Source organism: Psittacula echo (assembly GCF_963264785.1).
Source record: "Psittacula echo genome assembly, chromosome: 17".
Classification (NCBI taxonomy): domain Eukaryota; kingdom Metazoa; phylum Chordata; class Aves; order Psittaciformes; family Psittacidae; genus Psittacula; species Psittacula echo.
In genome coordinates this window covers 6,319,513-6,334,655 of record NC_137753.1, presented here as the reverse complement: position 1 = coordinate 6,334,655, position 15,143 = coordinate 6,319,513, and the positions used below count along the sequence as shown (strand labels likewise).

Sequence of the window (15,143 nt, the reverse complement as noted above, 5' to 3'; positions counted from 1 at the left end):
TCATGCCATAGAATGCTGACGGGCAGAAACATACACAAGAAAAAATATCAAGTCTTGCACAGACCGTTGTACAGCTTTACTACTACTAGCTACATACTTTCCCTTAGAAAAGGGAAAAACCTCCACCTCTGTAGGGTTGTATTAGCACGCCGACGAGGACAGCAAGCCTGTGGGCAGAGACTGATGGTGGAGGACAGCTAGATGGCACTTGAGGACACAAGAGAGACTTCAACATGCAGAAAAATTCAGACAGTATTTACTGCAGAATTAAATATCCTGTCCTAAAACTATTTCAGTCTCCCTAACTGCACATTCACTACCACACTCGCTCAGATAAACATGGGCGCTCGCTTTGAAATGAACAAAAACACTAGTTCCTTGCTGGAAATAACAGGAAAAATGTCCTTAGCGTTGTTCCTTAAATATTTCTTAAGGACAGTTTGCAGAAGGGAGAGAACTCCCTGAACACCTCCCTCCGCCTAAATACCCTTTCCCCCTTTACTAAATAAGAGTCTTCTGAAAGCCACAACAGCTCCTGTAACTTTAAACCTGGGCTGAGATCATCATTTTAGTACTGACCAAACAGAGTGCAGAGGGCGGGCCTGGCTCTTCTTTGAGGACCACCTTAGGCATGCTCCCACCCCTTGGCTAAAGCAAATAATGCTGACTTCACTCAGCTTTCCTCAGTTGTATAGTTATCATCTGGGAAAACCTTCCCTCTCTAGACTACAGCATTTAAAGGAATATCAGGAATACCAAAGTATTTTTTGCAGCAATTTCTTTTTGTGATCTCAGTTCTCCAAAAACTTGATCTGAATTTGAATCCATCTGGTCTCAGGATCGGAAAACCATTCTCAAAGCAGATCAAAGATGTTTATTATGATCAAAGTTCAATTCTTCATCTTCGTTCTAGGGAGAGTACCTTTCATAGCACTTGCTGAAGAAGGTAAGAAGAAATGTTGGTTACAATGATTTCCAGTTATTTCCTGTAATGTAATAGTTTGTATGCTTACTCATAGCCAATAGAATTGCTCTGTCCTGTTTATGAAACTTTCCTTCAAATCCTTAAGCTACTCCTCAGCATCTACTATGGCTGTAATTGGGAAAGAAACACATCCAAAGTTTTCAGATGAGTTACGCTCTATTAGAGTGTGTCTGTGTAAAGGAAGAAGGGTACAAGCAGACAGTGAAGGCACAGCATCTGCGCTTGGAATGTTTGTAGTTTCACTGTATATATGCAAAGATGACTGCAAGCAATAATTTAGTGGTAACTGATATTTAGGTGGTGAAACTCTGTGACAGTAACTTGTAAATCTTTCCATTCAAGAGTTTAGCTTCCGTACTTTGAGACATTACAACAGCTTAGAATTTGAGCCTTATGCAGGATTTTGCTAATACTAACTTAGCCGTAAGCAATGTATACAAGCGAGGGAAACCAGGAAGGATTATCATGCAAGATAGATTTGAAGAGCATTAAGTATCTACTTAGAAAGTTTATTTGGCAAACTATTTATTTATATTTTTTTAAGAAAAACAAACCACACACTTTAACGTAAAACAGATTAAGTCTTTTTACAGCTACAGAAGAGTCTGATTAACAGTAAATCAGCATTACCCTGAGCAGTACTTGATTCCAGGAATTTTGCATTCAAAAAAACCCACTCTTTCTGCATAGTATTTGACTCATTACGAATGAATTGGCCATCAGGCAACATGCCTGATGTGTGAGGTATGTGCAAACAGAAAATATGCCTGTAGTGGTAAAATACAGCTGCTGTTGCTATGGAACATGTCCCAAGTCCTAGTGCTCTGAAACAGTAAACAGATGCTTGTCTTCCAAAGCATAAACCTACTGGTCTGACTTAGATCGAGGGACCCTAACTGAACGATGTGACCTAATTTTGGCTTGGTGTCAATCTGTATCATTCCACTGGAATAGTGCAGCTATATCAATATACAGGACGTGTGAATGTTGGCTTGAGACTTCTAATGATAATTCCAGGTGCTCTGGACTGGATGTCAGAATGTGAGGCTGGAAGCTTGGAGTTGCACTTCAAAATTTCACAGAAAATGTAAAATCCACAGAAATTAGGCAAGTCCCAACTATTCCTTTCTAGGCCTACTGAGCCAGCTTACCTGAAAAAGTATCAGTATTACCTGGACCAAAGCTTAAAGCCATGAGAAATGAGGAAAAACTATCCCAAATTCATAGAATTCTCTCCATCAGTTTCTAAGATACCATAATACCAGATACCTTTTCTTGTAGGAAAAGATCTTACATCTCCATCACAAGCTTTTGGGGAATTTTTAAGTATATTTTCTTTCTCTCAATCCTAAGAGAAGGAGCCCAGCAATGCTCAGGTTGAAATCCTGCCAGCCAGAAGAATGTTGAAGTATTTCCTGCGTGCAAGATTCTACCTCTATTTCCCATGTAGTTTGCATTGAACTCCACACTTGGATCTAGAACACAGTTCACAGTATTTAAGGCCTTCCGTGTCTGTTTAGGTTTTATGACTTCATGTGGAACAAGTCATTTCAGATAACCTCCAAAGGGCACACTAGGAAAATAGACTCCAGATATAAAATAAGCAAGTCTCAATTATTTAGCACGTGTATCAGTGCTGTTTACTGATAACCATTAGCAATTACAAGTTAGACTAGACTTAGAATGACAATTTCACCCTGGGCAATCTGTGCCTGCACAGATAGTGAAAATAGAAGTTCTTAGGCTTGTATAATACTCAGGGGAGTGGGTATGTTCAGATACCTGAACCTCAGGCGTAGACAATTTGGCCCGAGGGTTTTAAAGGAAAAAAAGTCTACAGCCATCTTTCTGTTATATTTGGACACTCTTTTATGGATTGAGACTGACTCAAGAAAAGCAGGTTTGTTTCAATCAGGAAGCGTATTTCCAAAAAGATTATTGGTTCCAAATTCCTCCTTGAACTGCCAAATAAACTGAATTCAGCTGTTGATCCTGGTTTTAAGCATAGCATTTTTCACCCTTCAAATAAGGGATCCACAATCTGAGTAGTTTCATCAGTATCTGCTGATGGATAACACTCTATTTGTGTTATCCATTCATAGTTTAAATCCTCACTGAAACAGCCAACTACTTTCTTGTTCTTACAAGCAAGGAGAGCCCTGAGGACTCTATACAAGCTGATGAATCTTTAGAGTATTATAAGCTAAATATTTCCTATCCAGTGATTACCAGATAATTTTTGTCCTGTGATCCTGTTCTGCACGTAAGTACTCAGCCAAACCTTTGCACACAGGATCAGACCAAATGAGTTGAAATGGAAGTTAACCTGATTCTTTCTGGGCACAGCATTAATCAAACAATTAGAAGCACAAGTGCTTTAGGGAGGTGACATTTCCTAGTCTGAAACCTTTCCCCTGGTGCAGGTATCATTGCAGGGAAGGAGGTGACTCTATTGGCTGTCACATAACATGAACAAAAACTAACGAGATTGTTTAACAAGTTACCACATGTCACTTGTCCACATGCCTGATCTTACCTAGAGGCAAATATTAGATTGTATCTCCTTATGCAAGTCTCAATTAAACAGGTTTATACTAGGTCACGTGACATTATATTTCTGTTGGACTATAAGTAAACACATAGAGTAGTTAGATGAAAAGTGTTTATATGGTAAGAGGAAACTGAAGTTTACAGTCAAATATGAAAGACTAAAAAGTATTTTATATTTTTCAAAATCATGAAGACTAGAATTGACAAAATAACAAGAAATGATTGGTTCAAATAGATCTTGGTTTACTCCGAACACTTCTGAAAATCAAACTGGGTAACTGCTGGTAGTACATAAAATGAACCACCAAAATGAACAGTCACATGTGACTCAGAAGAATCAGTTTTGTACGCAGTAAGCCTTTCACTCTGCATCTGGCTGCATCATGAATGATGAGTGCACTTGTGCATGTGTTCCCACACAGGCCTCTGGAAAACTACATTAGCATGAGATGAATCTAGCTCTTCATGTCCAATACCCAAAACTTACTCATCACAAAGAGGAGAAAAACATCTTAATGGATCTCAATTAGTAAGTCCGCAACTTAGTGACTCTGTTCTGCAGTATCTTGGTAAAAGACCAGCAGAGAATAGATAAAATTTGCTTTTTCCTCTTCACAGGGAAAGCAAAGAGGCTTCAGAGAGGCTTGCCCATCCCTATCACAAAGGATAGGTTTTGAATCTGTGTAACTTTACAAGCAAAAGATTGGTATTTGAAAGCTTACAAGTGGACTTTTAACTCAGGCTGCACAGTGAAAACCGAAGAAAAGGCATCCAGATTCTCAGCTCCTGTAATTCAATGGTTTCCAACCCAAGATCTAGAACTTGAAAATCATCTGCAGAAACCAGCAGCTGAGAACCTCAAGCATGTTTTAATACAAAATAAAAAGCCAGTAAAGGATAACCCACAGCATTCAGGCTGTTGGGCTCTGGGAGAAGCATGCAGTGTTTCTTTTTCATGTCATCTAAGGCAAGCCATACATCCATGCAGACCACAGAAACTACTGTTTGCCCAGCCCTAACACATGGCCTGTCTCAGCTGCACATTTGTTTTGTTGGTTTGTTTGCTTTTTGTCTGGATGTGGTTAGGGACTAAAGGATGGAAGCCAAATGCTGCCAGGTCCTACTATTCACTGCATCCTGGATTCATGCTGCAGAGAAGGCAGCCTCCAAAACGGCCTCCTCTAAGTTTTGTGTGCACATACCATACCCTCAGCTTGAATTCATGTTACAGCAAAGCTCCCATGGCTGTGTGGGGCACAACATGCTGCAGAGCATTTCAGAGAGAGATGTAGGATTGGGAGTATAGGTACGCTGGGATGTTCTACAGAGAAACAAATGAGAAACAATGAGTTAAATTTACTATTGATTTTAACTCACTGTCTCAGAAGTTTGGCCAAGACTCTCAAAGCAAATAGAAGCTGATGCTGAGCACGTTCTCATGTTGCTTTAAGACTTCCTCATGGTTTTTTTCCATCTTTGTATTTGTTGATTACAAACACTACAACATCCAGCATAAACTGCATCAGAATAGTCCTTTGCGAGGGCACAATTCAGCTGTGTACACCATTTCAAGCAAATACATATTCTCTTAGGAGAGCTTTGGTAGTATATGAGATACTGTGAAATCTGTAAAGGGGACACACTTCATTCCAAACGCGTATTAAAGTTTTCATGACTGTGAAACCCACCCGAATATTAGTTATTAGTTAGTATCAAAGTCAGACTAAACATATTTGAACGGATCTTGCTTGCAGGGTGGCAATATAAAGCAGCTAACCAGAAATGGCTGTGTGAACAAAATGAAAGCCTGACCGGTTTCCAGTTTAGTATGCATATTTCAAACAAATGAGTTAAGAAATGATCATGCAAACAGTTCTGCTGGCAGACACACGGGGTTAGTAACCTTCACCAAGGCAGCTGTGAAAGGGCATATGGTTATAGTCTCAGAGTTTGGGAAGGAAGTGATTCAGAGAAAAAAAATTAGTTTATTACTGTATTAGAGGTCATTTCCTAATTCCTTTCATCTCCATTTAAATACGCCAATATTTGTACACAGATTGTCTGCTTTCTGCTGCACATAGCCTCAGATTTGCTGACATGTTATACAAAGTTTGATACTTTCCTCCTTGTCTTACCTGCAATGCTCCTTGTCAGCAATGCAGTGATAAATGCAGTGCTCCAGTTTCAGGTGCCACTTACAGAAAGATGCAGAAGAGACTTATATTTGATCACAAGTCCAGTGTTGTTGCCCCAGTCAAACCCTTACTGCTCAGAAGAAACAACAAAGTTGCTAGTAAGACCTCAAACAGGGCAGCAAGGTCATGGGGCAGAAAATACCGATAAGAAAGTGGCTTTACCCTACATTCATGGGATAACATCTCTGAATTCAGTGTAATTGTCAGGTAAGAAATCAGAGACGGACACAGCAACAGTATTAAAACTATAAATCTCAGAAGATTCACTTCTAGTTCTCCAGTTCTCCAAGGAATACTCCATAATGGAATTAAATATTCTTTTCCTTTTCAATGCCCACAGCTCTGTGGTTAATTTTATCATGCACAAGAAAAAGCTTAGTAAGTTACCACCACTTCCTCCTGTGGCTTTGTTTCATAGCTTTGATTGTGGGTCATATACACATCATTGCTCTTCAAGTGCTATTTTCCTCTCTATCTGCCCAGTTAAAATATACTTTATTTTGCTTTTCTGTGGGTATCAAATATGGCCATGTAGAATATTGTAACATTCAGAAGCCATGTGATTTCCTTCAGAAGCAGCAGAGTAGCTGAACCCAGGACATAGTTCTTTGTCACTTGGCACTGTAGAATTCAACTCTGATTTTGTTCCTTTGGCTAAGCCAGTCATAGCAATAGAAACCATCTGTAGTAGGGTGTGGTGACCAAAGGAAATGTTTTTGACAATTCAGCAAAACACTGTCATCAAGAGCTACAGGGAATATCTGAACAAAGGCAGCTATACTCTGAAGAAGGCTGAACTAAATCCTTTCTTGTGCATCACAGCCACTTTTTAACTGGCAGATATACGATCACGGTATTTTGTCATCAGCTTCCTTCATTACAGCAAAGCTGTCAGTCTTTGTGAAAGAAAACTGTAGTAAGCATTGCAGGATTCCCACAGCCAGTACGTACTTTCTCCTGAACAAGAAGCCTAGACACTTAAGCATACATCAGGGCATTTCTTTATTATGGCATGATACATTAGTCCAACTACCAGAAGGAATTAACACAAGATATGCCAATGCTGTGGCCCCAAAGAGGGTAATGACGCGAAGTGCTCAGCGTACTGCAGATGTCATGAATAATGCTGGAACCAGAGGAACAGTGAGAATTTCAGTTTCCATGAAGAACTTCCTTTCTAGAGCCTGAAAATTTTAACTGTCCAAACCCTCAAAATCCAGAAGGTAAAACTCAGGATAAACTATATTATATTCCTGAAACCCTCAAATTTTCTAAGTGCAAAATGTTCTGTAGCCTGTATTTGGCAGCATGAAACAACTTCACACACACAAAGACAACTATATGCTTTTATAAATCCCAGAAAATACTTATGCAATTATAGAGAAATGATGGAAAACTCCTACCAGAGAAGGTTGGGCTGATGAGGTCGGCTTTGGACCTGACTCTGGAATATATTTAAATTGAGGATGAAGCCAAATAACTGACAAAACTGGTTTTGAAAATCACAGAGCTGCTGCTGAGACATTCTGTATTCTGAAGGCAGATACCTTATCAAATCACACAGTTTTGTTCAGCTCCCACCACTATTAATAAAAGTTTCCATTGAACTAGAGCTGAATTGGTTCCAGTAACAAGATACTGACTCTAAGACTCACTTTGCTCAAATCGGTGAGTGAAGAATACTTCCTCAGAAAGGGAATTCCTGTATCAGGACAAATGCTGACTAAAATGTTGGCAAAACAGGACAGCCAATACACACGTACACACAGAGTCCTTCAACCACCACTTGGTCTGTAACAATTCAGGAAGCAGATACTGAAAACCATTAGTAAAGTCCAGATGTTAGCTCAGTAATATCTCAAATAGAAGAGTGGTATCTCTCAAGTGACCTGTCCTACTAAATTCTTTCCCTTGCTTCTCTAGAGCAGCATTCCCCAAAGCACCTATTTGGCACAGCTGGATAGGATAAAATATGATATCAATAAGATACACATAAAGTTGAATTCTAAGCTCAAAGCTTTAGTTTAACAGTTCACCTGCGGATTTTTTTTTAGTTGTTATAAATAACTGAAGCTGCTTTTATTTTAATAGGAGCAGAGGGGCAATGAGCAATAAAGGTTATTTCAGTTCTTGCTAGAGGGAATCCTTTAAGGTTACCTATTTTTATCTACTGCTCTTTTATCACAGAGATGGAAACATCCTATTTTGAGGGCTTCCTATTTCAAGGACTAAGATAAAATACAGGCTTACAACTGCCTTTGCCCACTAGTGGCTGGGTTTATTCAGGCTGACAGGAAAGAAACAAGATCCTACAACATTTTTCATCTTCAGCAGTATCTTTGTTGGGTTTGGAGACACCTGAAAGAAATGCTAATGAACAATTACCACTCACTTTCCAACACAACCACTGTGCTTTGAAAGCAACCCTAAGAGGTTTTTCTAGTAAACTGTCATTCCGTGCATAACAATGAGCAGTGAGCTCATCTTCCCCTAACTGGGTCATGGGATGCTTACCCATGGGATGGTTTCAAAGCAGTATTAAACTTTTAAAGGCATCCCATTTTCTCCTGGTGTGAGAAGCTGGCAGCCCGATAGCAGCTGAGGACTTTGAACTGAAACACACCCAGCTGGAACTCTGGCAGAAAGAGATGCAGTGATTCTTTTAAATCTGCAGCAACATATAGCTGCAAATAGAAGAGACCATAATGCTGGTTGGAGACAATCACAGCACTGTGAGTCAATGTTTTCATTTACAGCCTCCTCGAAGATCATATCAAGAACATATGCAAAAGCACTACTTAACCCTATGGCTCTTGCTACACTCACCCACATTAGACAAAACAAACAAATAACTAAAGCACATACAGCCTTGCATCCTATTTACAGTCTCTTTGATGTCAGTGATGTATGTGCCTTGTACTGGGTCGAAGGAAAGACATTTCAAGTCCAATAGTTTCTCTCAATTCCAGTTAAACACTTTTCACTCTATTACAAATTTCTTTGCCAAAGAGTTGTCTGGTATCCAGTATTCCTTCTTACAAATGTAGTACACCGCTAAATTACATCCCAGTCAGTCTTTTGGTCAGTTAGTAGTGTCAGCTTAACTACCACCCCCAACTGTCTCTCCAGAAAAACAAACCTAGAAATACAGTCAGGGACTATTCCCCAGCAAATCCTCGAGCTCAACTTGAACACAGAATTATGTGGATTGGACAGGACAGGGACACGACGACAGATATCAATAAGCTTGAGGCATGTAAGAGGGGAGCCATATTATTCTCATTTCCCTTTGCAGTAAAGGAAAGGCAGCACTACCTAGGGTGACCCAAATCTCAGGTGAGCTGAATTACCTTCTAGATTTATCTTTCCCTACAGACTATGAAAGGAGATAAGAGCAAGCAGACATTTTATTTAGGCCCCTTTAAGAACCTAAAATTAGGCTAGATTAATCTGGGCAACCTCCTTTTATCAATCACTGTACCCAGAGGGCAAATGCACTGAAGGAGATTTTCTACATTTCATTCACTGCCAAGAATCTGCAGTAACTTTATCACACAAAGAATAATGATTTCATGCTTCTTTGTGACAAACTAATTCTTTCCACCTTTGTTGTGTGACACTGTCCTACCTTCAGTGTCAGGTAACTCTCCAGGGCTGAAAGCTACTGGCATGCCAACAGTATATTCAAAGAAGCTGCTTGCTAACTCTGGGTTTTTCCTTTGGCAATTGGTTCTCTCCATCTGGGCTTATTTTGCAACTGGTGAATGAGGGATGTTTTTTCAGTTCCAATTGGGATTACAAGGTAAACTGACCCATACACAATTCACATTCAGCCCTACTGCAATTTCTTTCATTATACTTAGTGTTTACAGAGCATAATTCCAATATTGTACTTTAAAGACACTTACAAAAATATTACAAAGTAGTGCCATATCTTAAAAATGCCCTGATAGGTAGATGGTGGCTAAAGCAACACACTTAAATCAGGCCCCTCAATGCTATCTCAACAGAAAAGTATGCAAGGCTGCTCACCTAGGGTATTTCAATCAAATATGACCAAAACACCCTATTTCTAAGCTAGATGGTAAAAATAACTTACCTCGGCCTGTTCTAGACTTTCCATGGATTCGGTGGTGATTTTTGGGAGACTCACTGGCTTAATTAGACCTCATGTTGGCATAATATGAATATACTTTCTTCATCTGTTTGTGTCTCAAGTACTACTCGCACACCCTTTTGGCTCTTCAAATGAAAGCGTATCTGCATTTGGGTTTATAAAGGTGTAAAAATATAAAACTCTATTTACTTGGGTAAACCAGGAATTAGAAGTTTAAGTTTAGATCAGTGTTTGGGCTCCTGGCAATGGGACAAAGCTCTCAGTCTTACAATGCCAGAGACGGATGAAAAAGCGTTAGTTTGGTTCAAAACTGAGTTTTGGGAGCAAGGAAAAATATTTGCAAGTTTCCAGTACAATTCAGATGAGAGTTTCAAGCAAAACCAGAGATTGCTTTTTTCCAATGTCAAATCATTCATCCTCTGTATGAAAAGTTTCCTTTAAAGTGCTCAGTGTAATTTTGTTACTTGTTTCAAAATTAAATATTGGCTTTTTCATTTGAAATAACATTTTTATTTTAACCTTCAGCCATCAGTGCACTGTTTCCTGGCAACAACTTACTTGGACAAACTTTTGCTCCAATTGCTGAAATTAACGTTAGATGCAAAATTGGAATCCAGGAAAGAATCTTTCAGAAGTTTAAGGGGCTTTGCCTGCAGTTTTCACTCAGGACAATGGCTGTTATTAGCTGTTAGCTTAAAACACTGTTATCTGGAGTTAGCAGAAACCCTTACGCCCCATGCAGCAGCATAACAGCAGCCTCACCAAGCTTTTTAAGCACACTGAATTAGAAACTCCCAAGAGATGCCATACTGCAGTAGCATCATACTATGTATGATCAGAGTTTTATGAATCAGCAAGAAACTTAAATGATACTTATGTTTAACATTGATATTATCAGTTGTCTTCATATATACATCTTTCATGTTCTACCTTGTTCCATCTTATTTTTCCTATTGATGAAGTCTGAGGTATTTGTAAATAAAACATTGTGTAGGTCAAAACTTACACGTCTGTTACACCAAAGAACACAGGTGACATATGAAGGTCTAGAATGAAAAGGGAGACCTTACACTGTTACATAAAAAATCCCTATTCAGCAATATTCAGCAAGTAATGTGTTCAATTTAGAAAAAAGCTCTGAATGGATTTGTATAGGAATAGTTTCTAAACTATAGCTACACCAATAAACATTAAAGATAGTTCTAAAAATAAAGGTTGCAGTTGGGACTGAGCTGAAAAATGGAAGAAAGCTCTTACTGTTTTAAAAAGTGGAAGATGCTTGAAATAATTTATCAAATACATAAGTTAATGCCTAACTTTAGATCTGGAGTAGTTGCCTCCATCCAGAGGGAAGGGGGAAATTTTTTCCTCAAAGAAATCTCTTCTTAGACAATGTGTTTAGTAACCAGTAAGCTTCAAGGTTGTGCCAGGTTTAAGGGATGTGAATTTCAGCTCTTCATCCTACAGCTTTGCACAAGAGTATAGCAGAATTCAAAGGTAATCTAAATAATTTTGCAAACCTAAGTGCACAGGGCAAGGGAGATGGAACACTACTCAGATCTCAGGTTTAACACAATTTCCATGTCAGTGTAGGCAGGACACCTGATTACCAAGTAAAATGCTAACTCATTTCCTAAAATTTTATTCAGCAAGTGCAGTTCTAGAGGGAGAAGAAAGTGCAACAACAGATTCCAGAAATGACACAGAACTTGAAGAATCACCAACCCTGGTGAGTATCGTTCTGAATAGAGAGGTCTCTTTAGGGTACCCTGATTTCACATTCCTGGTATTGTGTCTTAAATTTTCGATAATCATTATAAAGAATAATCTTGAGTTCTAACATAAGAGCTCTAACACCAATATCATTGTTTTGCAGGCAATCAGCTTGAAGGTAATAAAGTTGAAAACACTTTTTTTACAGTAGTTCTGTGCTGTAAAAAGGATTCATAACTGCTTATGTGCTGCCATTTACCTTTAATTTAGTATCTTTCCATTAGCTTCAGTGAAACTAAACTGACAAACTGTAAAAAAGAAAAAACAATGAAAAAGGCAGGTCTGCAATATTCTGCAGTGCTGTCCTACACCTTCTGTAGTGCTACTGAGAGGTCATCCCATCTTAAGAGCCTCTGGCTGGGAAGACAAATCACCTTACTTTTCCTGTCACTGTACACAAATCAAAGATGACATATGATAGCTAAGAGATCCTCCACCTGACAGACCAAGAGATTTAAAATGCTTATTTCATACATACAGACCAAATGTACTGAGGTTTTCTTTCCCCTCTTTCCCCCTCCAAATTCTTGTAGTTGCCCACAAGACTACAGAGTGTAACCAGTCTCTTGGAGTTTGGACAACTGATGACCACAGAAAATGCATTTGCCCCAGCTGAAGACAGTGACAATTCTACTGGTTACGAAGTCAACACAGAAAATGCTGATGGTAAATTCTTTCATTTGTTCTTTTATATCAAAGTTCTACTGCCACCTACTAAACAATACCTGGAAAATTCAAATACTAAGTTGAAGGTGGTCTCAAAGGTAGCATTGCTGAAAAGAGATTGCTAAAATTACTCAATAATCACTCTGCATCCTAACTTCATCACAGATGTGTACCGATAATAGGAATGAGTAGCTATATCATTCTGTTCACCAGTGGTTGTTCTTGCACTTCACTCTCATACCCGTAAAAAGGGAGAGAACACAAGCATCATAATTTCTGCTCTTTCAGTCATATAACAGTACCAATGACTTAATCTTCAGTCTAACGAATCTCACTTTAAAGTGATCAGATGAACCTTCATGAGAAAAGAGGTGGTTTTGCTTCCAGACCAACTTTCTGATAACCAAATGCAAATTCAGCAGTGTCTAAGAAAACTCAAAGAAACCATTCTTCATTTAATGTGAACAGTAGTAGCTGTTGCCAACAGATGCTCATTGTGGACTCTACCTCAAGTACAAGCCCAACAATCAGATTAGAAATACTGGAAGTCAATCAGGTTCACAGATATGTCAGCTTCCCCTATCAGAATACATTAGTGATAAACCCAATTCACATGAATGGCATCTGTCAACCCCACTGCAAGTCAGTTTGTTTTTAGCACATAGGCTTTGCTTTGAAACAGTCAAATCAATTGGGTTTCTACAAAGTCTTGTAGTAGGTATATTATTCACTGCTTCTCCCCAAAGCAGCCCAAACCAATTACCTCTAGACAGCAGCTATGAGCAAACACTTCTCTCTTTCGCTAGCTTCTTTTTGAAGCTTTCATGTTCTACAGCAGTTTTATATCCCTCAGTAAATCAGACACGTTTGTTTAAAAATTGTACATGCTTTTATCTCCTTTCCCAGCCTGCTTCTCTCTGCTGAGTGGAGACTTCTCAGCTTAGCATTAAATAACAAACTGTTCAGCAGATTTGAATTTTATGTAGAATTTTCAGATGTTTCTAAAAGGGAACATGAAAGATTAGGGATTACATACTTGTAATGAATTCAAAGTAGCATTTGTGCTTCATCTGTTTCTGATGAGTCCTCAGCTACAAATTCCAGGATTAGAGAAGTATACTAAACAGGTTTTGTACAATCTTCCAGACACAAAATACTACTTAAGCAACTTGAGGATCTTTCAAACTGACAAAAAAGCCTTTATTAACAAAGAGTAGTTCAGCAAATAAAGTTGTGTCTTGTTGTCAGCATATCGGCATAAACTCAATTAAAATCTGATTTCTGTCTCAATCATTTTATACCAGGTATATCCTTATTGATCTTGATGTGATCACACTTAAGCTTCACTAGTATATATTAGATCAATCAGTCCCTTAGATTTTAATTTCTGTTACTTCAGAGAGCTCTTTACATTCATTCTCTCAAGCTTCTCATTTGCTCACTTCTATGGAAAGAACAACCTACTACACACACCTTCAAACCACTCCCATAAAAGTTTGAGAAACTTTTTCCTTGGATAAGTAGATAAGTTTTACTTTGATATAGCATTAAAAATTGGGATGAAAAACTCCATACAAAGCTGAGCAAGTAATTATAAAATTGTTCTCTCTTTGGCTTTACAGGTGGACTGAGTGGGGAGCCAGAAAAAACTGAAAAAGGTATGAACAGAAGCAACCCTTACAAAAACACGGGAGAACTTAACTTCCAGGTGATACCCTTCAAAAAACTACTAGTGATGCCCATGCTATACTTAAATAAAAGTTTTGGCAGGAGCCACAAGCTGCTCTCTGAACTCCTCCTCTGTTTCACTTCATTGCTGTCTCCACGGCTATATCTCTATGGAGCCCGCCCCAGTCCAAAAGCACATTTATAGGTTACGAAAAGCCTGCTGAACTTACCCAACCTAATTCAGAGCTCACAAGATAAGGCAACTTTCCCTGAAGAGTGGGATGCAGCACAACACTGTCAGTTCTATCAGTAGCCTCCTATCATTGGTCTCCATCAGAAACATGCTAACATTCCCGACTTTCTTTCAGGTGGTCTGGAAACAATTGCACTGGTTGGAATAATTATTGGAGTCATAGTTGCAGTTGGAATCCTTGCAGGAATCATCATTGCTGTTGTAAGGAAGATGTCAGGCAGGTACTCGTAAGTAAATTGTTACTCAGGCTTTTCAAACAAACACCATCCTCTGAGCAAGGTCACAGGGATTGCTTTGGAAATTTCTAATGCTGCTTTGACACAATAACCTGTTTCATGACCTCACGGCACCAATGTGAGGTGACTGATCTAAACCCACTTACACACTTCAAAGAAGTTAGTCAGACACTGTGTTCATGCCGTTATAACAGTTATCAGGTGCATGGGTTTTGGATTACTCCACTGCACAGAGATAAAATCCACTATAAAGTATTACAGGACCAACTTCTGGAAGTGCTGGATAACATGTGACACAAGTGATCTTTATCTTATTACTCTGTACATTCATAGAAGCTGTTTTGGTATCAACAAGATTTACTGGTGCCATGTAAATCTGAAGTGCTTATAAACTCCAAACTAGTAAGAAAGCCACACTATGTTTATTGAGTACTACTGATACAGCATTAGGATAAAGCAAACTATGAACTGGAAAGTGAAATAAGACATACAAGAACAGGGACTAAAGACTACACAACATTTGGGTAAGTATGAACATAAAACATCTGGGTTTTTGTTCTACAGGCCCTGAATAGTTGAAACAAGCAGCCACTCTGTTCTACACCAGAAAAATACAACTGCTTCTTATAAGAAATAAAGACTATTCCTGTATCTGTGTGAGAAGATGATCCATGGAAAATATGGTTGAAAAATTCCAGAT

At 38.8% G+C, this 15,143-nt stretch overlaps 1 protein-coding gene across 1 annotated transcript; it reads left to right on the top strand.

Moving 5' to 3' along the window:
• Positions 1–870: 870 nt before the first annotated feature.
• PDPN (podoplanin) lies at positions 871–14,438 on the top strand (the record flags this gene model as incomplete). Its single annotated transcript, XM_080631000.1, has 5 exons — positions 871–946; positions 11,497–11,576; positions 12,154–12,286; positions 13,909–13,944; positions 14,323–14,438. The coding sequence occupies 5 exons, from the start codon at positions 871–873 to the stop codon at positions 14,436–14,438; spliced, it is 441 nt and encodes a 146-aa protein (XP_080487126.1).
• Positions 14,439–15,143: the final 705 nt, after the last annotated feature.